The 27,402-nt window shown below is 42.9% G+C and overlaps 1 protein-coding gene across 10 annotated transcripts in view; it reads right to left on the reverse strand.

Moving 5' to 3' along the window:
* pcm1 (pericentriolar material 1) overlaps positions 1-27,402 on the reverse strand; it is a 294,201-nt gene that overhangs the window by 151,805 nt on the left and 114,994 nt on the right. For 7 of the 10 annotated variants that reach the window (XM_068034505.1, XM_068034495.1, XM_068034548.1 and 4 more), the window contains 4 exons: positions 9,657-9,834; positions 6,691-6,803; positions 4,805-5,015; positions 2,910-3,108 (listed from right to left, as the gene is read on the reverse strand). In XM_068034505.1, coding sequence (XP_067890606.1) covers positions 2,910-3,108; positions 4,805-5,015; positions 6,691-6,803; positions 9,657-9,834 — 701 coding nt within the window. The remainder of the gene's footprint in view (positions 1-2,909; positions 3,109-4,804; positions 5,016-6,690; positions 6,804-9,656; positions 9,835-27,402) is intronic. The other 3 variants (XM_068034557.1, XM_068034539.1, XM_068034516.1) reach the window with 1 other exon arrangement.

Genomic DNA, 27,402 nt, shown 5'->3' on the forward strand with positions numbered 1-27,402 from the left:
TTGTAGCACCACTGCCACCAATCCAGGTAAGATCAGCTAACTCAGACTGGGGTTCAAAGCTGGAAAATCCTCTTGGGTTGTTTGGCCCAGCGACTTACTGGGTAAGTTCTAAACAATAAGAAGATACAAAGACTTTCTAATCCTAAAATGTAACTTACATAAGAACATAAGAAATAGGAGCAGACAACCATTCAGCCCCTCAAGCCTGCCCCGCCATTCTATAAGATCATGGCTGATCTGTTCCAGGTCTCAATTCCTTTATCGGGCCTGCTCCGCATACCCCTTGGCTCCCCGAGATTTCAAAAATCTACCTCCTCCTTAAATACATGTAGTGACCTAGCCTCCACAACTCTCTGAGACAGAGAATTCCAGAGATTCACCACCCTCTGAGAGAAGAAATTCCTTTGCATCGCAGTTTTAAATATGTGACTGCTTACTTCGTAACTATGTCCCCTAGTTCAAGATTCCCCCACCAGTGGAAACATATTCTCAACATCTACTCTGTCAAGCCCCCTGAAAATCTTATATGTTTCTATAAGATCACCTCTCATTCTTCTAAACTCCAATGAATAAAAGCCGTTTAGCCATTCTTGATAAGACAACCCCTTCATCCCAGGTATCAGTGTAGTGAACCTTTTCTGAACTGCCTCCAATGCTAGTATATCCTTCCTTAAATATGGGGACCAAAATTGTATGCAGGTGTGGCCTCACCAACACCCTGTACAGTTGCAACAAGACTTCCCCATTTGTAAACTCTAACCCCCTAGCAATAAAGGCCAAATTTCCATTTGCCTTCCTACTTACTTGCTGCACCTGCATGCTAACTTTTTGTGTTTCATTTACAAGAACACCCTGATCCCTCTGTACTGCAGTATTTTGTAGTCTTTCTCCATCTAAATAATAATCTGCCTTTTTATTCTTCCTACCAAAGTGAATGACCTCACACTTTCCCACATTGAACTCCATCTGCCAAGTTTTTGCCCACTCACTTAACCTATCTATATCCCTTTGCAGATTCTTTGTGTCCTCATCACAACATGCCTTCCCACCTATTTTTGTATCATCAGCAAATTTGGATACACTACACTCTGTCCCTTCCTCCAAGTCATTGGTATAGATAGTAAATAGTTGAGGCCCTAGGACCGATCCTTGTGGCACCCCACTAGTTACGGCTTTCCAACCTGAAAAAGACCCATTGATCCCAACTCTCTGCCTTCTGTGTGTTAGTCGGTCCTCAATCCATGCCAACACATTACCCCCAATACCCTGAACTCTTACCTTGTGCAATAACCTTTTATGAGGCACCTTATCGAATGCCTTCTGAAAATCTAAATACATGACATCTACCGGTTCCCCTTTATCCATTCTGCTTGTTATATCCTCAAAGAACTCTAACAAATTTGTCAAACATGATTTCCCTTTCATAAAACCATGCTGACTCTGTTTGATTGCATTATGTTTTTCTAAATGTCCTGCTATTTCTTCCTTAATACTGGACTCTAGCATTTTCCCCAATGACAGATGTTAAGCTAACTGGTCTAAAGATTCCTGCTTTCTGTTTCCCTCTTTTCTTGAATAGGGGCGGCGTCACATTAGCGATTAATTTAGACAAGATGTGCTGGATGGTATGGACTTCTGATATAAGACATTAGTTATCAGTTCCTTCTATGCCTCACTATAAAAACATACACTGCAAGTCACTGTTTTTCAACACCATCATCTTGCTCACACTTATTTCCTTCAAATGCCATTAAAGATTGCATTTCACAGCACGGTTCAAATAATTCAAAACTGTATCTAATATGTCGGCACAATAGTGCAGTGCAATGTACAATATCAAAGTGTTAGGAAAGGCGGTTTTCCACTTGTTCTCCCAGTGCACTAAAGTTCTAATCTCAGCTTTAGATGGCAAGAGGCACTGAGCAGAGGCCAAATGCTAACATGTTGGTTTTGCGGAAGGGGTGATAAATTTCAAGGCAGTGGATTGCTGTTCTTCTGCATTTCCCATCAGTCAATTCACAGTAAAGCAGGCAAAAGCCTGGGAGTACAGTGAATAAATGCTTTTGCAGCTTTAGCTGATGCATGGTATAAGGAGACCTAAAGAGGAGACAGACAAACTGAGGAGGATAGATTTCTTTATCAATAACATGCACAAATAGCATCTCATCTTGCAGCAAAAATGAAGAGTTTTGAAAAGAATTTTACAGCAAAGTTCTCCTGTCATAATTTTGTTTACTGTTTCCTGCCTGACAGCTGAGCAAATTAACATGCTGGCCGAGTGGGAAAGTCAGTGGTAGGAGGCTGCAGCCAAGGTCAGTTGGTAACAGTCTCCAGCAACTAGAAAACATTGGCTGGTTGGTTGAGGTGAGGAATAGCTGAGCTGTCAATAGGGGTCAGGGAGGGAGGTAGGTGCAGGAATCATCATAAGTGCTCCTCCTAGCCCACAGGCAGTGGGATAAAAAGCACTTACCTGTTGGATCCAGCAGCTCCTGCCTCCGATTAGTTGCAGAGTTTCCCAAGATCTACATTTAAATGGCTGCCAAAATACATATTACAATCACCGACCCACCTGTGTAGAACGGGTTATTTGGATGCCACCAAACCTGCCACGACTGAAATTCAAGCAAGCATGTTTGCAGCACGTTGGGGTCAGGTTTTGCAAATTTGACAATTTAACCTCGCCCCGATCTTCGAGAGTTAAAATAGACTCGCTCACCACTTATCCTTATCTTTGTTAAAAACAAAATAGAAGCCATAAAAGATAAAATGCATATGCAAATTATGTTGTTAATTACAAGAATCAACCACAACTCGCAATGAACAAAAGACCACTTCTGATCACACATAATGGACACAGAACTATATTGAAGCATGCATTGATTTTAACTGCATTTGGTTTTGAATCATACTTTAATTTCTTCCGAGGATTAGCATTATCTTCTGTATCATTCTCATGCTGTGAGGGTAAGGAATCCAAAACACATGCTGAGGAGGCCAAGCTGCTGGGTTCCCTGTTGATTGTAGCACCAGCTTCTGTTGGTGCAGAAACATAACTTCTTTGATCACTCCTGTGAGATGAGCAAGACACACCAGGAGCATTGGAGGAAACTAGAAAACAAGACCAAAATTTAGGCTCTCACAACCTTATTCAACAGGTCTGTCTGTACATGAAACTACTATCTTTATCATAAAGGTGCAGTTATATAGCATCACTAACTAAAACTTCAATGGATAAAAGTTAAATATTAGGTAAATGTTGGGTTGTCTGGCACCACTGTGGAGAAATAATTATTACTCACCTGTTAAATCAAGAGCTTAAAGTTTGATTTTCATATAACTAGACAACCGGAGCAACAAACTCATTATAACATATGCTTAACGCATAATGCTCTCAGGTGCAAAATAAAATTTCTTGCGCATTATTATTAACAGTCTGCCTAAATCAGTTGCAATGACTTGCATTTATATAGCTATATTAATGGGGGAAAATATTAAAAGCGTAATCAAAAAATATGGATGAAGAAATATTAGATGAGGTCTTCATCAGCTTAATCAAGAGAGTTTTAAGAAATTGTTACTTCATTACACACAGTGGAAAAATTTGCAAGGCTATGGGGAAAAAAAAACACAGGAGCAGGACTAATTGGATAACTCTTTCAAAAAGCCATCAAAGGCACGATTGGCTGAATGTCTTTTTTCTAAGCTCCATCATTCGATGCTTCTCTGGGTGTTCAAGGAGTTGGAGGCGCTTAACAAGAGAATTCTCCTTGGCGCCCACTGGCTAAAGGCAGTCACCAACAGTTGGGTGAAGAGAGGGGCTATACACAAAAGACCAGAATCTAATGAGTAGAAGCCAGGACAGGGGTCGTAGGGGTCATATAGCTGGAGAAGTTTAGAAATAGGGAGGATTTGGGGAGCTTGGGAATGGGGAGACAAATAAGGTGGACACTCGTGATGTGTGAATGGGACTTGGTGTGTGATATGACATGGGCAGGAGTTTCAACTGCATAATCAATCACCATAGTACAGCCAGCCAATATGATTACTTCATTCCAGCTATCAACAATCATAGAATGGTTACAGCACAGAAGATCAATCAGCCAGTCAAGTCCTTGCCAGCTCTCTGCAAGAGCAATTTATTAAGTCCCATTTGCCTGCCCTTTCCCTGTAGCCCTGCAATTTTTATCTCTTCACGTGCTTCTCCAATTCCCTTTTGAAAGACACAACTGAATCTGCTTCCACTCAGGCAGTGCATTCCAGACCACAACCACTTGCTGTGTAAAAAGTTCTTGCTCATGTCGCTGTTGCTTTTTTTTGCCAATCACATTAAATCTGTGTCCTCTGATTCTCTACCATTCTGCCAATGAGAACAATTTCCCCCATCTACTCTGTCCAGACCCTTCATGATTCTGAAGACTTAGGAAATCTCCTCTTAACCTTCTCTTCTCAGAGGAGAACAATGTCAGCTTCTCCAATCTATCCACGGAACTGAAGTCCCTCATTCCTGGAACCACTCGTAAATCTTTTCTGCACCCTCTCCAAAGCCTTTGCATCCTTGCTAAAGTGTGGTGCCCAGAATTAGACACAATATGGCACTTTAGGCAAAACTGGAGTTTTTAAAAAATTCACCTTAATTTCCTTGCTTTTGTTATCTATGCCTCGATTTATAAAGCTGAGGATCCCATATGCCAATCCCAATATTTAGATGTGGAACAACACATTTTTGATGCCATTTCAATATCATAACGAGTCACCAAATTTGGATTTGTTATCACATAGTCTAAATGGTCATCTCGGCACTTACTGGAACTGTTGTTAACGTGCTGGTCTCTTAGTGTATGTAACTCATCAAGTAGTTTATCCATTCTCTCCTTCTTTCCTTGTAAAACTTTCAGCTTATTAACCAGCTGGAGTTTTTGTTCTGACAAGTGTTCTGAGGTTGAGGAACCTCTACTCCTAGAAACCTCTTGAGTCAGTGACAGACTTTCTGCTTGTCTCCTGTTGTCGGGAACTGACTGCGGTTGCAAAAGTACACATAATGCCCAGTAACATGAATAACAGATTCAAAATTTTACCAAAAACAATTACATGATTTTGAAGAATAGAAAAGGTTTATTCAAAGGAACACAATATTCAAATTAAAACAAAATTTTACACTTTCCCTCGCCTTTCAGAATACTTATAGTAAAGATCTTTAGGTTGGGTTCTGAAATACAAGGCATTACAAAGGAGCACCAACAGGGTTCCCTGGAGAATTTGGATGAGGATATGCACTTCCAGCCCCAATACTGCCAAGTTCCCAATCTCAGCCAATGCTAGAGGAGGGGAAAGGAATAACTGAAGGTCATCCACAGGGTCTTAGGATCAGTATACAAAGAATAATTGATGATGCCAAGGTGAGCCATCCGAGAATAAGGATGGGGGCTGAAAAAGCATAAAATTTTAATGTGTGTTTCAAAGTCTACCTGCATAAAAAAAACTTGCACTTCCTGTTTACTTCCGGTTGACAAATTTTAAATTTTAAACTTTTTCTCCTTCACAAATTCGTACATCCATATTTATGACAATTTAGCTAAGTAAAGATGTTGTGCTCACATCACACTCGTAGCATCACAGCTTACCATCACTTAGCCCGTCAGCATGCACTATAATGAAGTTCCCAACTCTATGCTCAACAAATTGACATCACATTTGTTTTTTTTCTTATTATTAATTATAAGTTGATCTACTGTAGAGCAAAGTGGGGGGGAAAGAGAAGAGAGGGTGGGGGACTGAGAGGAGAGGGAGACTCGTGGGAGTGGAGAGGGAGAAAAAACAGCGAGGAGGAAAGGGGGGGGGGGCAGAACTGAGGGGGAGATAGTGGTGTAGTGGTAATGTCACTGGGCCAATAATCCAGAGGCCCAGGATTATGCCCTGTGGACATGGGTTCAAATGCCACCATGGCAGCTGGTATAATTTAAATTCAATTCATTAAATAAATAAAATCTGGAAATGAAACCTAGTCTCAATAATGGTACCATGAAACTATCATCGACTGTCATAAAAACCCATCTGGTTCACTGACGTCCTTTAGGGAAGGAAATCTGCCATCCTTACCTGGTCCGGCCTACATGCGACTCCAGACCCACAACAATGTGGTTGACTCTTAACAGCCTAGAAAGAGACTCATTTGTCATGGGAAATTAAAGATGGGCAACAAATGCTGGCCTTGCCAGTGAGGCCCACATCCCATGAAAGAATAAAAAAAGGCGGAGCAAAAATGGCATCTTATTGTTCTGTGTCCCCATCTTGTTCTCCCATTCTTGCCCCTCCCTTTCTTCTTTGTTCTTCCCTTCTTTCACCTGTTCATCTGTCCTTCATATCTTGTCTCCACCTCTACCACCTTGTCTTTCCATCCTACTTTCTCCCCCCCCCTTCCCACTTACCCTTTCCCTCTCTCGCCCATCTTTTCTTTCCCCTCCCTCCTCCTCCATTCAGCTCCTTGATCATGTTCTGCCCTTCCACTGCTCATCCATCCACACCCCTTCCCTCTCCAAATTACCCCTCTTCCACTCTCCTTCCCCGCCACCCCAACTAAGCCCCGCCTCTCCAATAAATTATTATTGACTATGACAGGATAAAGAAAAGTACAACTGAGAAAAGTGTCTGGTACTTTTGGCAATGAGCATTCTTCATCATGAGATTCCATACCTGGGAATTCTGGAGCTGGTTGTGAAACCGCTGGATCAAATCATTTAGTTCTTCATTGAGTTCAGATGTTAGACTTAGTCCTGAAACACTACCAGTTGTCTCAGTTACAACTACTGGGGGCAAGAAAAAAATTTTAGTAATTTTTTTTAACCAAAGTAACTAAGGGTTTTGTGGTTAAAAAAGTTACATTGTTAAGAATTAGCATCTTTGATTAGAGTCATAGAGTTATACAGTGCAGAAACAAGTCCTTTGGCCCATCGTGTCTGTGCCAGCCATCAAGCACCTAACTACTCTAATCCCATTTTCCAGCACTTGGCCCATAGCCTTGTATGCTATGGCATTTCAAGTACTCATCTAAATACTTCTTAAATGTTGTGACGGTTCCTGCCTCTACCACCTCTTCAGGCAGTGCATTCCAGATTCCAACCACCCTCTGAATGAAAAAATATTTCCTCAAATCCCCTCTAAACCTCCTGCCCCTTACCTTAAATCTATGCCCCCTGGTTATTGACCCCTCCGCTAAGAGAAAAAGGTCTCTTCCTATCTAACCTATCAGTGCCCCTCATCATTTTGTATACCTCAAATCACGTCCCCCCTCAGCCTTCTCTGCTCGAAGGAAAACAACCCTGGCCTTTTCAGTCTCTCTTCATAGCTGAAATGCTCCAGCCCAGGCAACATCCTGGTGAATCTCCTCTGTACCCTCTCCAGTGCAATCACATCCTTCCCGATAGTGTCGTGCCCAAAACTGTACACAGTACTCCAGCTGTGATCTAACTAGCATTTTATAGAGTTCCATCATAACCCCCCTGCTCTTATATTCTATGCCTTGACTAATAAAGGCAAGTATCCCATATGCCTTCCTAATCACCTTATCTACCTGTGTTGCTGCCTTCAGTGATCTATGGACAAGTACACCAAGGTCCCTCTGACCTCTGATTGTTGCTGCTTTAGACGGGGGCAGTGCACAATATAACAAATGTATTATTCCTCTGCTGAAATGGAACCCTGTGAAAGGGCCTGGCCCTATAAGGCAACAAAAAGAGACATCGAGGTCATCTGAGGTTGCAGAAGCTGCAAAATCTCATGTTCTTGTATGAATTTTTAGATTGACCAATGTATTGGGAATGTCAAATCAAACTTAGCTTCTTTCTGAAAGGAATTCTTTGGGAGCATTTGTTTTTCAGTCATTATCCTCTGGAATAGATTGCGAAAACGTGTAGTAGATATAGCTCACTATAGTCCTTTTGAAGTTAGTTTGACAAGTTTCTGGGTGAATAGGGCAATTCCAGCAAGAGGACATGTTGCTGTATTTATCAGGAGCCATGGCTCTTGAAGTCCCCCTCAAATTTCAGTCAATTGTGTGAGTGTGTCATTTTCTTTCTCTTTTCCTTTCCCAGGAGATCAATGCCCAGATGTGGAAACCTCAATGGACCTTTAGGTTTTTCCCTGTCCTTCTTGTGTCTCTGTGTGGTGCATTAAGACAATTCAACAGCTGTTCATTTTAAGGGGAGCCAGCAGCATACCCATAGTAATGTTGGTGTCCTGGACTTATAAAACGATATCAGAAATGTTCTCATGTTTTGAGATGTTAATGCAATGTGCAGTTGCAGTCAAACTCTTTTATATCTCAAGCAGCTGTCAAAAACAATTAAAGCAAAACACAAATGACAAGAAGTCTACCTTTCCCATATTTCAATTTGAATGACGAAATGGATTGCTGACAAATTGTCTAACTCCTTTTCATGCTGTGCTATATTCTGCCTTTGACTCAGTATTGTTTTAAAATATGAGGGATCAACCCCATCCCATAATAGCATAAGAAATAGGAGGAGTAGGCTATTCGAGCCTTTGAGTCTGCTCTGCCTTTCAATAAGATTATGGCTCATCATCTACCTCAACTCCAACTTCCCACATTATCTCCATATCCCCAATTCCCTTCTTACCCAAAAATCTATCAATCTCAGCTTTGAACATACTCAACAATTGAGCATCCACAGCTCTCTGGGGTAGAGAATTTCAAAGATTCATCACCCTTTCAGTGAAGAAATTGCTCATCTCAGTACTAAATGGCCAATCTGAGACTGTGATCCCTGGTTCTAGACTCCCCAGTCTGGGGAAATACACTCCCAGCATCTACCCTGTCAAGCCCCTTAAAAACTGATGTTTCAATTAGATCACTTCTTATTGTTCTAAATTCTAGGGAATATAGGCTTAGTTTACTTAAACTTCCCTCATAAGACAATCCTTTCATCCAAGGAATCAGACAAGTGAACCTTTGTTGCACTCCCATTTCCTTGTTTCAACCAATTGTTTGCCATATCATCACACTGAGACAGACTCTGTGTGATAGAGGTGGCTCCATTAAAAGATTATTACGGACACTGTGGGGGTGGGAAATGTTTGACTAATTCAGTTACCACCATCTACTAGGTTTAAATATAAACATTAAAAATCACAAAATGTGATGAACAAGACATCAACCAAATATCCTGACATCTTATGTAAAAACTGAATTTTACTTGGTCCATCAACTGATTATGAAACTGGTACACAAGGTTACTAAATGTTATGTGGTTTAGAATGGTCTGAGCTAAAGCAACTATGGAATGCAACCAAGGAGTCCTCTTTCCCCTCTTATCACAAGTTCAAATTATATCCTCTTTAGGGGACAGCTTCTCTTTCTAATTTGTTTCTTTACATACCAGGGAGCTACTCTAATTGAATAAATTATGGAATGCATCCTGTAGCGAATCCACATAGTAATGCAGAATCCGATACATCAGCCAGGTTAAGACACCTATTAGGAAGCATCTCAATCAGGAAAAAGCAAAGGCTGAAATCAGTAAACCACACTCTTCCCTCCTCTAAGGTTGTCATTCTCTTCCTGTAACACGCTCACAAACAGAAGTTTACACTGCAGAACCATTTTGCAAACTAATGTACATTAATATTTATGCTCGGTATACCAGATTCATCCATTCCAACTATAGTCTGTTCTGCTTTGTGCTGTAGCGCCAGAAGTGCTGCCTGTCTTCCTTGAAGTGTCCTTAACTGTTCTTGTTGTTCTAACATTCTTTTCAGAAGTTCATGCTGCTTTTTCAGATTTTCCAACTCTTCTTTTGCATCCCGATGCTGATCATCTTCCTGTAAAAAAAAATGTAAATGTACAATTACCGTAAAAAAGGTAAGTTAAGCTACAAGACACCCAAAACATTCACTAGTCAATGATCCATTTTATCTAACAACATGCAGGTCACAACTTAAAAAAATTAAGCTCAGATTAAGCTTCTGTTGAGCACAGTAGCATATTAGAATGCAGCTCTATGCAGGTTCTTCTGACGATATATGAGGAGCAGGGGTGAAAAGGAGGATAATACACACAAACATCAACTTGAGAAGGGGCAGTTAGCAAGTAGCTGCCCTATCTGTATAGTCAGTATTCACATTTATCCATTTAAACAGGCACATCTGATATCAACTAAATTAACTCCCTTATATGATCTTGGTTCTTCAACTAGTAGCATCGTGCATTCAATGTTGTTTGTAGCCCAAAATTTCAGCAGGAAAAAACTGAGGAACATTGGTTCTAACTTTGTTTACTGTTCCCATCATGTCACCCGGGCTGATTTTTTTAAAAATAAAAAAAAAAGAGTAAAACTTAATAATACAACTTATAACAGTTCTCAAAGAGAAACCGGATGTTTTAGGTGTATTAAGGATGCTTTCAATTTAAGAATCAAGATAACCAACTCGACTTGTCAGCAAAATTAAGGGCATGTCGCTCTGCTTTTTACAAAAAGGAGCGGGGGAAATACGGACCAGTGAGCCTACCATCTCTTGGCGGGAAATTGCTGGAGTCTGTAATTAAGGATCGGTTGATGGAACACCTTGACAATTTTCAGCTGACCAAAGAGAGCCAGCATAGATTTGAAAAGGGTAGGTAATGCCTGACAAAACTATTGAAGTTTTTGAAGAGGTGAGTAAAGTAGTAGGCAAGGGAATGCCTATGGATGTTGTTTATATAGACTTACAGAAGGTATTTGATAAAGTCCCTCAAAAGAGATCATTAGCCAAAGTTTAAGTTTATGGAACTAAATGCGAATAATTGACCAGGTTAGGGAATTGGCTGAGCAGAAAGAGATAGATAGTAGCGATAATGAGCAGACACTCTAATTGTCAGGATGTGACTTGTGGTCTCCAGAAAAGATCCGTGTTGGGCCCTCAACTATTCACTGTATTCATTAACAGCTGAGATGGGAGAGAAAGCCAGATAGCCAAATTTGCTGAAGACACGAAGATGGGCGGTATTGTAAGCAGTGTAATTGGAAGCCGCTGTGAGGCAACTATGGAGTGACCTCTCCATGGCGCATGCCTGGGCGAATTTATGGAGGTTGAGAGTTGCCCAGTCGTCAAAAACCCCCTCTCGGCCTTTCTGGTGGGGTCCAAAGGAGTGCAGAGCACGACGTTTGGCACCGGTATGGCTGCAGGAACTGCCGGAAACATGCCAAAGGTGACACATGACCGCCTACGGGGTTCCGCTCCGGATTATCTGTTAGGGTTTACTCCCTTAGCCTTGGTCTCTCCCGAGACGCCCACAAGGCAATGGGGTTGTTAGGGCCCCTACACAGGTGTAGGATGATGCCGGTGGGAGGAGGGGATGCGAGGGGGAGGGGTGGAGGGAGTGGGGTGCGAGGGGGAGCTGGGAAGGGGGTGAGCTGAGAGGGTGGAGCAGGGAAGGGGACGGGAGGGGGGGGGGGGCGTGGGGGGAGTGGAAGGGGGGGAAGCGGGTGCAGGTAATAAGCCATTTCCTCAGTGCCCACCATCGACGTCCAGAAAGCTCATCCACGTCCTTCGGGAGGTGAAGCATCTTTTGGCACACTTACAAAGGTGATTATATTCGTTAAGGGTTTTTTGATGTGGTTTATGTAAAGGCATACAGCATTGCCGACAGCGCGCTGCAGATGCTCTCCGAGCCATCTCCCGGGGACGCTTTGAAGTTGCGGCCGGGGAGCTGTTCGTGGATTTTTTGGGTGTTCGGGGCACCTTTTCTTAAGACTTCCCTAGGGTCCCGCCGATCCTTCTTCACCTCAATGGACTTACCGCACGCCGTGGCTGCAGACACTCTGGACAGTGAAGACAGAAGGATCGGAGATTAAAGTATCGACAGCTGTGCTCTTCAGTTTCATCCGGATCAATTTCGTTGAGAAAACAAAGAGCAGGTGTGGCTGGGGGAGGGCAGTGGGTCCAGGTAACATAAACTAAACTAACTGTTAGCTTTTAGTTAGGGCTAAAATGAACTGATTTAAAGAGCCAGGGAAGTTTAAACAGTTTAAGAGGGTAGATTGGGGCAGAAAACACTAGGAATGGGAGCAGATGGCCATGGATAGAGTTGAACAGCAAGGGAGCTTCCAAGCTGGCCGAGCGCATCTACCCTGAGGCACAGTGTGGCTTTCGTGCAGAGAGATCGACCGTTGACATGCTGTTCTCCCTTCGTCAGATACAGGAGAAATGCCGTGAATAACAGATGCCCCTCTACATTGCTTTCATTGATCTCACCAAAGCCTTTGACCTCGTCAGCAGACGTGGTCTCTTCAGACTACTAGAAAAGATTGGATGCCCACCAAAGCTACTAAGTATCATCACCCCATTCCATGTCAATATGAAAGGCACAATTCAACATGGTGGCTCCTCATCAGAGCCCTTTCCTATCCTAAGTGGCGTGAAACAGGGCTGTGTTCTCGCACCCACACTTTTTGGGATTTTCTTCTCCCTGCTGCTTTCACATGCGTTCAAGTCCTCTGAAGAAGGAATTTTCCTCCACACAAGATCAGGGGGCAGGTTGTTCAACCTTGCCCGTCTAAGAGCGAAGTCCAATGTACGGAAAGTCCTCATCAGGGAACTCCTCTTTACTGACGATGCTGCTTCAACATCTCACACTGAAGAGTGCCTGCAGAGTCTCATCGACAGGTTTGCAGCTGCCTGCAATGAATTTGGCCTAGCCATCAGCCTCAAGAAAACGAACATCATGGGGCAGGACGTCAGAAATGCTCCATCCATCAATATTGGCGACAACGCTCTGGAAGTGGTTCAAGAGTTCACCTACCTAGGCTCAACTATCACCAGTAACCTGTCTCTAGATGCAGAAATCAACAAGCGCATGGGAAAGGCTTCCACTGCTCTGTCCAGACTGGCCAAGAGAGTGTGGGAAAATGGCGCACCGACACGGAACACAAAAGTCCGAGTGTATCAGGCCTGTGTCCTCAGTACCTTGCTCTATGGCAGCGAGGCCTGGACAACGTATGTCAGCCAACAGCGACGTCTCAATTCATTCCATCTTCGCTGCCTCTGGAGAATACTTGGCATCAGGTGGCAGGACCATATCTCCAACGCAGAAGTCCTCGAGGCGGCCAACATCCCCAGCTTATACACACTACTGAGTCAGCGGTGCTTGAGATGGCTTGGCGATGTGAGCCGCATGGAAGATGGCAGGATCCCCAAAGACACATTGTACTGCGAGCTCGCCACTGGTATCAGACCCACTGGCCGTCCATGTCCCCGTTTTAAAGACGTCTGCAAACGCGACATGAAATCCTGTGACATTGATCACAAGTCGTGGGAGTCAGCTGCCAGGGTTCGCCAGAGCTGGCGGGCAGCCATAAAGACAGGGCTAAAATGTGGCGAATCGAAGAGACTTAGTAGTTGGCAGGAAAAAAGACAGAGGCGCAAGGGGAGAGCCAACTGTGTAACAGCCCCGACAAACAAATTTCTCTGCAGCACCTGTGGAAGAGCCTGTCACTCTATAATTGGCCTTTACAGCCACTCCAGGCACTGCTTCACAAACCACTGACCACCTCCAGGCACTTATCCATTGTCTCTCGAGATAAGGAGGCCAAAGAAGAATTGGAAGCATAAAATTACAAAGATATATTGATAGATGAAGTGAATGGGCAAAACTATGGCAAATGGACTTCAATGTAGGCAATTATAAAAGGGATAGAAGAGGGTTCCTCCTAAATGGTGAAAAACAAAACAGTGGAAGTCCAAAGAGACTTCAGGGTCCAGGTACACAGATCATTAAAATGTCAACAGATACAGAAAATAATCAAAAAGGCTAATGGAATATTGGCCTTTTCATCTAGAGGACTAGAAGAAGAGGCGGTAGAAGTCATGCTTCAGCTATACAATGCCCTGGTTAGACGACACCTGGACTAGTGTGAGCAGTTGTGGGTACCACATCTGAGGAAGGATATAATGGCCTTGGAGAGAGTGCAGCATAGATTTACGAGAATTATATCTGGACTGCAAGGTTAAGCTACGATGTGATATTACATAAACTAAGGTTGTATTCTCTGGAACTTAGAAGATTAAGGAAGTGGGGGTGATTTGATTGAAGTTTTCAAGATATTAAGGGCAGCAGATAGGACGGATCTGGAGAAATTATTTCTACTAGTTGTGGAGTCCAGCACTAGGGAACAGTGTTAAAAAATTGGAGCTAGACCTTTCAGGAGTGAAATTAGGAAACACTTTTTCCACACAAAGGGTGGGAGAAGTTTGGAATTCTTTTCAAACGACCATTGATGCTAGATCAATTGTTCATTTTAAAACTGAGATTGATAAATATTAGGAAGGAAGCTAGGAAGAATAAGGAGAGGAAATACGTAACTAAATAATACAATTTAAATGAGATGCAGGAAGAGAGAGTGACCGGGGTTGGGAGTGGGTTGGGGAGTGGGTGGGGTTGGTGGTGATGTTCTATGTACACGTAGGCGGCAGGGCAAGTTGAGAAGGGTTTTAAACAAAAATGAGATCCTTTTGCTTTATTAATTGAGGACGTTATGCTAAATCTTTATGAAACACTAGTTCGGCCCCAAAGGAGTATTGCATTCAATTCTGGGCGCAACATTTTAGGAAGGATAGCAAGGCCTTACACAGGATGCAGAAGAGATCTTCTACAATTCTAAATTAGATATATGGTAGCACAGTAGTTATGTTACTGGACTAAAGATCTGGGGACCAGAGTTCAAATCCCACAACAGCTGGGACATGTAAATTCAGTTAATTAAATAAATCTAGAATAAAAAGCTACTAATCAGCAATCCTGACCATGAAGCGACTGAATTATCATTTGGTTCACTAATGTCTTTTAGGGAGAGAAACCTGCCACCCTTACCTTTCTGAACTATACATGACTTCAGAACCACAGAATTATTGATTGACTGTTGACTGCCCTCTGAAATGGCCACTCAGTTGTATCAAAGCACTTTGCAAAACTTGAAAAATAAAACCAACACCTGGCAATGACCCAGGGACCCCCAACCCAGCCAAATCTGGAAAGTCCTCCTCACCAACATCTGGGGGCGTGTGCCAAAACTGGAAGAGCTGTCCCACAGACAGGTTAAGCCAGACTCATACAATCATACCTTTTAGACAAAGTCCCAAACGGCTCAAAACTGGGCATCCATGTAGCCCTGTGGACCAGCTGCAGAACTGTATTTCAGCACAATCTGTAATCTCATGGCCCAGCATAACCCTCACTCCAGTATTACCATCAAGTCAGGGGATCAATCCTACTTCAGAGAGGAGTGGAGAAGAGAATGCCAAGAGCAACGCTACGCTTAGCTAAAAATGAGGTGCCAAGTTGGTGAAGCTACAATTCAGGGAAACATGCATGCTAAACAGCAAAGGCAACATGCTATAGATGGAACAAAGAGATCCCACAAAGGCACAAGATTAGGGCACAACTACCCCAATATCAACTGGGATACAAACAGTGTGAAGGGCATAGGGGGGACAAAATTCTTGAACTTCGTTCAAAAGAACTTTTTTAGCCAGCATGTAACAAGCCCAACAAGAGGGGGCGCAATTCTCGATTTAGTCTTCAGTAATGAAGCTGGGCAAGTGGAGGAAGTAACAGTGAGTGACCATTTTGGAGATAGTAACCATAATAATGACCATAGTTTTAGCATAATCATGGAAATGGACGTGGATAAAACAGGAGTAAGAGTTCTAAATTGGAGGACAGCGAATTTTAAGAAGCTGAGAGTTGACCTGGCAAAATGGACTGGATACAGCTGCTACTTGAAGGAAAATCAGTGGCAAATTAGTGGGAGGCATTCAAAAGCAAGATTCTACAGGCACAGTGTAGATATGTCCCCACAAAGATAAAGGGTGGTACTGCCAAATCTAGAGCCCCCTGGTTATTTAGAAGCTTACAGGGTAAGTTAAAGCAGAAAAAGAAAGCTTATGACAATCACAAAAATCTTCATACTTTAGGAAGCCTAGAGGAGTATAGAAAGTGCAGGGGTGAAGTAAAAAGGGAAATTAGAAAAGCAAAGAGAGGACATGAAAAATTATTCGCAAGCAAAATCTAGAAGTTTTATCAGTACATGAAGAGCAAGAGGATAACTAAGGAAAGGGTAGGGCCTGTCAGAGATGTACAAGGGAACAAGAGATGTTCTGCGTGGATGTAGAAGATGTGGGCAGGGTTCTTAATGAGTTTTTTGTCTATGTCTTGACAAAAGAGAGGGTTGATGCCGACATTGTAATTAAGGAGGAGGAGTGTGAAGTATTAGATACGACAAGTATAATGAGAGGGGAAGTACCAGAGGATCTGACATCCTTGAAAATGGATACATCGCCAGGGCCAGATGGATTGCATCCCAGGTTGTTAAAGGAAGCCAGGGAGGAAATAGCGGATGTGCTGAGGATCATCTTCAAATCCTCACTAGACAGAGCAGAGAGGTACCAGATGATTGGAGGTCTGCGAACATTGTACCATTATTTAAAAAGAGAGCGAGGGACAAGCCAAATAATTACAGGCCAGTCAGTCGGACCTCCGAGGTGGGTAAATTGTTAGAATCTATTCTGAGGGACAGGATAAACTGCCACTTCGAAAGGCGTGGATTAATCAGGGATAGTCAGCATGGATTTGTTAAGGGAAGGTCATATCTTACTAACCTAATTGAGTTTTTTTGAGTAAGTAACAAGAAAGATTGATGAGGGATGTGCAGTGGATGTGGTCTACATGGATTTTCGTAAGGCATTTGACAGGGTCCCACATGGCAGACTGGTCAGTAAAATGAAAGCCCATGGGATACAGGGGAATGTAGCAGGTTGGATCCAGAATTGGCTCAGGGCCAGGAAACAAAAGGGAGAAGTCAACGGATGTTTTTGTGAACGGAAAGCTGTTTCCAGTGACGTTCCACAGGGCTCAGTGTTGGGTTTAAATGTGGGAGGCATGATTGGGAAATTTGCTGATGACACAAAAATTGGCCATGTAGTTGACAGTGAAGAGGATAGATATCAATGGTTTGGTTGAGTGGGCAGAAAAGTGGTAAATGAAATTCAATCCAGATAACTGTGAGGTAATGCATTTGAGAAGGGCAAATAAAGCAAGCAAATATATAATAAATGGGAGGATATTGAGAGGGGTGGAAGAAGTGAGAGAGCTAGGAGTGCATGTCCACAGGTCCCTGAAGGTGGCAGGGCAAGTGGACAGAGTGGTGAAGAAGGCATATGGAATGCTTTCCTTTACTGGCCGAGGTACAGAATTCACACGCAGGGATGTCATACTGGAACTGTATAAAACACTGGTTAGGCCACAGTCAAAGTATTGAGTACAGTTCTGGTCACCTCATTACAGAAAGTACATAAATGCTCTGGAGAGTGTACATTGGAGATTTAAAAGCATGTTGCCATGGCTCGAAAGTTGCATCTATGAGGAAAGATTGGATAGGCGAGGGTTGTTTTCCTTAGAACAGAGGAGCCTAAGGGGTGACTTAATGGAGGTGTACTAAATTATGAGAGGCCTCCATGCAGTAGACAGGAAGGACCTGTTTGCCCTCGTGGAGAGGTCAATTACCAGGGGGCACAGATTTAAGGTGATTGATAGAAGGATTAGAGGGGACATGAGGAAATACTTTTTCACCCAGAGGGTGGTGGGTGTCAGGAATTCACTGCCAGGAATGGTGGTGGAGGCAGAATCCCTCAATTCTTTTAAAAGGTACCTGGACATGCACCTGAAGTGCTGTAGCTGACAAAGCTATGGACCAGGTGCCGAAAAGTGGGATTAGATTGGGCGGCTTATTTTTTCAGCTGGCACGGACACGATGGGCTGAATGGCCTCCTTCTGTGCTGTAATTTTTCTATGGTTCTATGGTTTCTAGGAGCAGGAGCAGACCACATGGCCCATTGAGTCTGTTCTGCCATTCAATACGATCACAGCTGATCTTAGGATCAGATGAAAGCTTTGCAGTCCAGCCACATCCAAGTCATGAATTATAACCGTTAAAGAACTAACAGGAAGTGAAAACCACACCATAGTGGACTAGTAATCCAATGATCTGGATTAATAATCCAGAGACAAATTCAAATTCCACCACAACAGCTGAAGAACTTAAATTATGTTAAGAAATAAATCTGGAATAAAAAGCTAATATCAGTAATGTTGACTATATAACTACCACATTGTCATAAAAAGCTATCTGGTTTACTAATGTCCTTTAGGGAGAGAAGTCTGCTGTCCTTACCAAGTCTGGCCTATAGGTGATTCCAACCACAGCTGTGTAGTTGATTCTTAACTGCCATTTAAAATGGCTTTGCAAGCCTCTCCGTTAAGGGCAAATAATGCTGAACTTTCCAGCAACGCCCACATGCTATCAATAAATTTCTTTTTTTTTTTAAAAAAGAGGCTCCATGTACATCTCCATTCTCAATGATGGCAGAGGCCATCCTGTGAGTGTAAAAGACAAAGCTGAAGCAACAATCTTTCACAGAAGAGCCAAGACCACAGAACCACAGAAATACTATGGCACAGAAAGAGGCCATTCAACCCACCGTGTCTGCACCAGCTAAACAAACTAGCCGCCCAATCTAATCCCACCTTCCATCTTGACCTCCACGCGAAGTGCTCAAGATCACAGAAGCCATTATTCAGTCAATTCACTTCACATTGGAACATAGTAGCAGGAGTAGGCCATTCAGCCCATTGAGTCTGATCCGCCATTCAATTAAATCATGGCTAATTATCTACCTCAATGCCACTTTCCCGCGCTATCCTCATATCCCTTGATGTCTTCACTCAAGAAGAGGTTGAACGCACTGGATGCAGCAAAGGCTATGGCCCGAATACCATCCCGGCTATAGTACTGAAGATTCGTGTTCCAGACCTAGCTGCAGCCCTAACCAAGCTATTTCAGTACAGCTGCAACATTTACACAACAAAGTGGAAAACTACCCAGGTATGGTCTGTCCACAAAAAACAGGGCAAATTCAATTCAGCAATTACCACCCCATCAGTCTACTCTTAATCATCAGCAAAGCCATGGAATGTGTCATCGATGTTGCCAACAAACGGCACTAGCTTACCAATAACCTGCTCGAGATCTCATTACTGCTATGGTCCAACACACATGGACAAAAGAGCTAAATGCCAGAGGTAAAGGCGGCACAGTGGCGCAGTGGTTAACACCGCAGCCTCACAGCTCCAGCGACCCGGGTTCAGTTCTGGGTACTGCCTGTGCAGAGTTTATAAGTTCTCCCTGTGACCGCGTGGGTTTCCGCTGGTTGCTCCAGTTTCCTCCCACAGCCAAAGACTTGCAGGTTGATAGGTAAATTGGCCATTGTAAATTGCCCCTAGTGTAGGTAGGTGATAGGAGAAAGGTGTGGATGTGGTAGCAAATATGGGGTTAATGTAGGATTAGTATAAATGGGTGGTTGTTGGTCAGCACAGACACGGTGGGCCGAAGGGCCTGTTTCAGTGCTGTAATTCGAAATAATAATAAAGTGAAAATGACTGACCTTGACATCAAGGCAGCATTTGACCAAGTTTAGCACGGAGAAGCCCAAGCAAAATTGAAGTCAATGGGAATTGGGGGAAAAAAATGTTCCAATGGCTGGAGTCATACCTAGTATAAAAGGAAGATGGTTCTAATTGTTGAAGGCCAATATGAAGGATTGTAGCTGAAGGATTAAGCTGCAGGAGTTCCTCAGCCCAACCACCTTCAAATGCTTCATCAATGACCTTCCCTCCAAAATAAGGTCAAGAATGGGTTTATTCATTGATGATTGCAGAGCACTCAGTTCCATTTGCAATTCCTCAGATAATGAAGCAGTCCATGCTCACATGTAGCAAGACCTGGACAACATTCAGTCTTGGCCTGATAAGTGGCCACAAGTGTCAAGCAATTACCATCTCAGACAAGAGGGTATCTAACCATTTCCCCTTGGCATTCACTGGCATTACCATCACCGAACCCTCAGTAGCAACGCACCAAGGCTTCAGCAACAGCACCTCCCAAACCTGCGACTTCTACCACCTGGAAGGACAAGGGTAATAGGTGCATGCCGACGCCAACATCTGCGAGTTCCCATCCAAGTCACACACCATTCGGACTTCAATGTTCCTTCAATGTCACTGGATAAAATCCTACAACTCCCTACCCAACAGCAGTGTGGGAATAGCTACATCATACAGACGGTAATGGTTCAAGAAAGTGGTTCACCACCATCTTCTCAAGGGCTATTATGGATGGGTAACAAATGCTAGTATTGCCAGAGATGCTCACATACCATGAAGCAATAAAAAAAGTCTAGCTTTCTCCCATAAATGAATAGGGTCTGTGTAGTTAAAATGAAACAGCTGCAGAAACAAAGTTTTTCAAATATATAGATCCAAAGTCACAGTGGGAGAATAGTGTAGTTTCAGAGCCATTGCCTTTGGCTGATGAATTTACGTAGTCATGCACAGGAGACAAGTATGGAAGTTACTCGTATTAGTGGCCTTTTATTTGCAGTCCAAAGTAACCTTAATTTGTTCCAGACACAAGAAGTCTGCAAACGTATTTGTTCTGTGAAATAAATTCTGTCTGTATCACAATTACATGTCAGAACAAAGCAAAGTATTCACAAAATAAGCGACAGGTCAGGGAGAGAGCTGCTCTGTCAAAATTGTTACCAAATTTGTCATTCATACCAAACAGTTCTACTGGTAACTGCAACAGCAACTTGTGAAACAATGTTTAATACTGCCTTGTCGGAGAGCAACTATTTGTGGGATTATGAGACTAGCCACTTGGCTCGGCATATAGAGTTTCAGACATACACTGGAATGGATGGAAAAGGAGGAAATGAAACAAACTTTTTTCTAATTTACTCCCAAGAATTGCAGGCTAGCATTCATGCTCTCCTGTCAGTTCACAAACAATTTATGAGCAGCCATATCATGTTAACAACATAAGAAATAGGAGGTGTAGGCAAGACAGCCCCATCGAACCTGCTCTGCCATTCAAGATAATGGTTGATCTGCTACAACTACTACACTTTCCAGTCCTATCCTCATATCCCGCGATTCACCTTGTGCCCAAAAATCAATTGCTCTGTTTTGAATGTACTCAACGACTGAGTGTCCACAGGCCTCTGGGATAAAGACTTTGAAAGATTCACAACCCTCTGAGTGAAAAGATTTCTCCTTACCTTCGTCCTAAATGGCCGACCCTTTATCCTGAGACTAAAACCCCGAGTTCTGGACTCTCCAGTTGAGGCAAAACATCCTCTCAACATCTGTTGTTATGCAAACTGATCTATCTCTTGGGAGATAAAACTCCTCCTTTAACTTTATCAAAAAAGTAAATGCAAGTACAAAATGGGGTCAGCAGCATGCACAATTTCACCCCTTGGTAAAGGCCTACTTGGGTCTGCAAAAAAAAAAGCCCGACCCGAGCTAGAGTCCTTCCAGTTTTTCCCGCACCCGACCCGACCATCAGTTAATCTACCTTCCGTTTTTCACTTGGTTGCTGATCTGCACAAGGTTAAAATAACCGTTCCAAAACCACCATTCTAGTCCAAAAATTAAATTAACAGTGAAGCCACTTATCTGTGATAGAGCGTGTCCGACCCAAGCCCGAATGCTGGACCCGGAAGTGCAACCCGACCTGAACCCAGCAAGTCGTCGGTTCCCGTCGGGTTCAGGTCGGGTAGCATGCCTTTACCCCTCGGTCTCATAGCACAAGTCACCTCCATATGAAGCATTGATTCTAGTTGGTACATTTGTATCCAGGTTGCAGTCAACTGTTGCACAAAGCCCGTCAAGCATACATCTCAGATTCTGAGTAATAAATGGGCAACATGAGTTAAGGATCCAAATTAAGAACCTCATTTGATAACCAAATTAACTACTAAGATGCTGTCCCTCAGCACACGGATATGATCAAGCTCAGAACTCAGGGTGAAATCAAATATTTGTAATCTGGGTCTGTTCATAGGTCATTTGGATGGCAAATAAAATCAGAGCTACGCCCAGAAATCTTGCATGTGAAACCAATCATTAAGTTATGGATTTTTTTTTTTTAAAACACGATTGGAAGGACCCCTGCAGAGGCTACATCACACATTGGATCGCGAGGAAGCAACATGGTGGTCTGGAAACAATTCCTAGTGCAGTCTGAAAAGAACAAGTCCAAATGTTACAAATCTGAGCAGCTCAGCAAAAGACTTTGTTAAATTGCTATTTGCTTTTTTTGTAATAAGCTGCATCATCTCGAAGATTCAACTTCAGAATTCAAAAGAAAGAACTAAGGTTGCACTGCTTTAAACAAGCAGAAATTAAGGAACTATCTAACTCCCAGTTTAGTGAAGTTAAGAATCAGGCCAAAAACAGCAACCTGCTCCCATTATTCCACATCAGCACATTTCAAGATGGACTATAATATGTTCTTCGATATCTTGAAGCCCAAGAAAATAAGATCTTTGACCTCAACTCCACTTTCCCACCCAAGATCCCTTAGAGTCCAAAAATCTATTGCAGCCTTGATTATACTCAATGACTGAACATTCACAGTCCAGTGGGGTACAGAATTCTGAAGATCCACAACCCTTTCAGTGAAGGAATTTCTGCTCATCTGAGTCCGAAATGGCCAACCCTTTATCCTGTGCCTTATGTCCCCTAGTTCTAGACTCTCCAGCCAGGAGGAACAGCCTCTCAGAATCTCCTATGCTTCAATGAGATCACCTTATTCCTCTGAACACCATTGTATAGGCCCATACTACTCAATCTCTCCTCATAGGACAACCCTCTCATCCCTGGAATCAATCCTGTAAACCATCTGAGCTCCTCCTCTGAGGAAAGTATTTCCTTCCCTAGGTACGGAGACCAGAAGTGCACATAGTACTGCAGATGGGGTTTCACCAAAGCCCAATACAATTGCAGCAAGACTTCCTTACTCTTCTACTCCAATCTCCTTGCAATACCATTTTCTTCCTAATTGCTTGCTGTAATTGCATGCTAACTTGCTGTGTTTCATGTACAAGTACACCCAATTAGCTTCTCACCATTTATAAAAATATATATTCTGTTTTTCTTTTCTTCCAATCAAAGTGAGAAACCTCATATTTCCCCACATTTTATTCCATCTGCCATTTTCTTGCCTGCTCACTTAATCCATCTATATCCCTTTGCAGACTCCATGCCCTCCTCGCAGCTTACTTTTTTTTTAAAGAGATACAGCACTGAAACAGGCCCTTCGGCCCACTGAGTCTGTGCCGACCAACAACCACCCATTTATACCAACCCTACAGTAATCCCACATTCCCTACCACCTACCTACACTAGGGGCAATTTTACAACAGCCAATTTACCTATCACCTGCAAGTCTTTGGCTGTGGGAGGAAACCGGAGCATCCGGCGAAAACCCACGCGGTCACAGGGAGAACTTGCAAACTCCGCACAGGCAGTACCCAGAATCAAACCCGGGTCCCTGGAGCTGTGAGGCTGTGGTGCTAACCACTGCACCACTGTGCCGCCGAACAATACACTAGATAGTTCAGAAACTAACGACAAGGATGGGATTTCCCACCAAGCTTTTTATCGTCAGCAAACGTGGATACATTTGGAGGAAGAGAGAGACCTAAGGGTATATGTGCATAATTTGTTGAAGATAGCAAGAGAAAGTCATTAAAAAAGCATTCCGGATCCTGGGCTTTAGCGGTATAGAGTACAAAAACAAGGAAGTTAGGAGACAACTAGAGAATTGTACCCAACTCTGAACATCACACTTTAGGACGGTTGCAAGGGTCCTTGAAAGGGTGATAAGGAAATTTACCTGAATGGTTCCAAGGATAAAGGATTTTAGCTACAAGATTAGGTTGGAGAAGCTAGGATTATAGTCATAGAGTGATACAGCACTGAAACAGGCCCTTCGGCCCACCGAGTCTGTGCCGACCAACAACCACCCATTTATACTAATCCTACATTAATCCCATATTCCCTACCACATCCTCACCATTCTCCTACCACCTACCTACACTAGGGGCAATTTACAATGGCCAATTTACCTATCAACCTGCAAGTCTTTGGCTGTGGGAGGAAACCGGAGTACCCGGCGAAAACCCATGCTGTCACAGGGAGAACTTGCAAACTCCGCACAGGCAGTACCCAGAACCGAACCCGGGTCGCTAGAGCTGTGAGGCTGCGGTGCTAACCACTGCGCCGCCCTGTGTTCTCCTTGCAGCAAAAGAGATTGAGGGGAGATTTGATAGAGATGTACAAGACAAAGACAGGTTTGGATAAGATAGACAAAGAAAAGCTGTTCCCATTAGCTGATTGTACAAGGACAAGGGAACAGTGATTTAAGATTTTGGGCAAGACATGCAGGGGGATGCGCGAAAGAACTTTTTTTAAATGCAGTGAGTGGTCATGACCTGGAACTCTCTGTCCCTGCTTCCACCACCCTCATAGGCAATGGATGATTTCCAAAAGAAATTGGAAGGGCACTTGCAGGAAATAAACCTGCAGGGCTATGGGGATACAGCAGCAGAATGGGACTGACCGGATTGCCCTACAGGGAGCTGGCATGGACTCGATGGGCCAAATGGCCTCCTGCTGTGCCAAAATGACTATGATATTGCACTTGGTCCCTTCATCGAAGTCATTAATATAGATTGTAAATAGGTAAGGTTCCAGCACTGATCCTTGTGGCATCCGACTAGTAATAGCTTGCCAACCTGAAAATTACTTATTTATTTTGATTTTGTTTTCTGTCTTTTAACCAATGCTCTATCCATGCTAATATATTACCCCCAACCCCATATCTTGAACATCAATTTTTTGTGACACCTTATCGAATGCCTTTCTGAAAATCAAAATACACTGCATCCACTGGTTCCCTTTACCTATGCTGCTAGTTATATCCTCAAAAAACTCAACAGATCCGTCAAATTCAATTTCACTTCCATAAAACCATGTTAACTCTGCCCAATCATATGATTTTTTTTTTTAAAGTGGCCCATTATCACTTCGTTAATACTGGATTCCAACATTTTTCCAATGATTGATGTCAGGCTAACTGGGCTGTAGTTCCCTGTTTTCTCTCTCCATCTTTCTTGGAACAGCAGTATTACATTTGCTACCATCCAATGCACTGGGACCATTCCAGCATCATGGAAATTTTGGAAGACCATAGCCAGTGCACTCACTATCACTGCAACCACCTCTTTTACAGCCCTAGATGTAGGCCATCAAGTACAAGGGATTTCCTCAAGCTCACTGAACCCTTGGTTCCCCACTATTTATAGTACAGTACGATCTATCCATTGTTAAACATAAGCAAAACAAAATCCATCGCATTCTTCACAAATCATAAGAGAATTACCATGTATTATTGCACCTTTATCCCATTTAAACAGGTTTACTTATAAGAAGCACTTTTTAAAATTCAAAGTGATCTAAACATTTCACTTCAACATAGAACAAACTGGTCACCTATCTTGAAACGAGACATTTACTGAAAAATTAAGAATTCATTGTCAAGCCCTAAAATTTTGAGGCACTCAAAATTCGAGTTCTCAAACTCTCTTGCACAATATGAATTTTCAATTTTCAGAAGGCAAGCAAATTATGAATCTTCGTCCATGAAGAATCATAGGGGAGGGAGGAAAGGCAAGTGAAAGGAAGAAGGCAACAAACATTGCCAGTCTACATTTGCAACTTTTCTTTCTCCTTCTAATAACCTGAGCTCAAGTGATTTTCTTCCTCTTGCAACCTATCCAGAAGCTGAAACAGATATCGATATTTTCATCAGCTGTCACCTCAGCTCTAACCACTAACTCCTGAACTAAAATTGGAATTTATTTGATTAATAATATCTGACCCAATTTACTGTCAACGTTAAGATGCCACTTTGGAGATTTCAGAGGAATAAATAATGCAGAAGATCACTATACAGACAAATGTCACACTAAATTAAACAATGGGAAGGGGATATTTGTAGTTCATGAAAACTTAACATTCCTTAATTCAATTAAAGCACTACAAATGGTAAAGAAACTTCAATGTAACATTGACTCCCCAATTTCTTTTGTTGGTCTGAAGTTATCAGATTTAGGATTATAAAACACACAATTTATGAAATGAACTCAAAGTCCGACACAATTTGGCATTTCAAAATTAGTTTGTTCACCTTATTTTCAGTTTTGTTTCATCATAGTCATAAAGTTATGCAGCACAGAAACAGGCCCTTCGGCCCATCGTGTCCGTGACAGCCATCAAGCACCTAACTATTCTAATCCCATTTTCCAAACTTGGCCCATAGCCTTGTATGCTATGGCGTTTCAAGTGCTCATCTAAATACTTCTTAAATGTTGTGAGGGTTCCTGCTTCTACCACCTCTTCAGGCAGTGCGTTCCAGATTCCAACCACTCTCTGGGTGAAAAGATTTTTCCTCAAATCCCCTCTAAACCGACTGCCCCTTACCTTAAATCTATGCCCCCTGGTTATTGACCAGATGCAGCTTATCCTTTTTAAATATATATTTAGAAAGCAAGTTTAAGTGGATTATATACACAGTGGTGCACCAAGGTTCACTAAGGTAACAAGCATGAAATTTTAATTTGAAACTGTAACAATCATCCAGTAAATAACAAACTTGAATACTATTTAAATTAGCACTTAGTATTTTCAGATTACAAATTTGATAATAGATTATATACCAGCAGAGACCTGCAAAACATTTGTGGTCAAATTAGTATACTTCACCAATTCCATCACTACATCCACCCCTTTCCATGCCATCCCCTCCCTCCCTCCCATACCAGCCCATCGCACCACACTTCCATATTGACACTGACCACCAACCCCCATATCCCCACAAGTGGCAGCTCCTTGGCCGACACCTTGAAATGCATCTAACTAAAATTCAACAGGATCAGATATGCCCAAACTAAACACAAGACAGTGCTGACTCACAAAGTGGACCAGAATGCCAGCTTCACTCCTAAATGCGGCGGGGGTGGGGGGGAAAGAGAGGGAGTGGAGGAGGGTACCTTCTTGGGTTAGTCCTGCTGCAATCCTGACTGTCCATCCTGCTCATCCATTCCATTCTTTCCAGGACAACCTCTCCCTCTCATGCCATTCCATCCTTCCCATACCACCCCTCCCTCCCACTCTTCCCATGCAATCCCCATTGCATGCCATTCCTTCCCTCCCATGCCACTCTCCCCACCACCTCCCATGCTGACCTCCGCCCCCACAATGCCATCCACTCCCCCTCACCAATCCCCCAACCAAGTAACTTAGCTATTGGGTTCCCCTTATCGTCCGTTATTCTTTTTCTCCATCAACTCCCCCCATTCCATTCCGCCACCACCGACTGTTGAGCCTCAGCACTCCAGTTCTCCATGTGCCACACGTGCCTCCAATTGTGCCAAGCTCTGCCCACCAAA

This window comes from Heterodontus francisci, chromosome 1 (assembly GCF_036365525.1).
Source record: "Heterodontus francisci isolate sHetFra1 chromosome 1, sHetFra1.hap1, whole genome shotgun sequence".
Taxonomy (NCBI): domain Eukaryota; kingdom Metazoa; phylum Chordata; class Chondrichthyes; order Heterodontiformes; family Heterodontidae; genus Heterodontus; species Heterodontus francisci.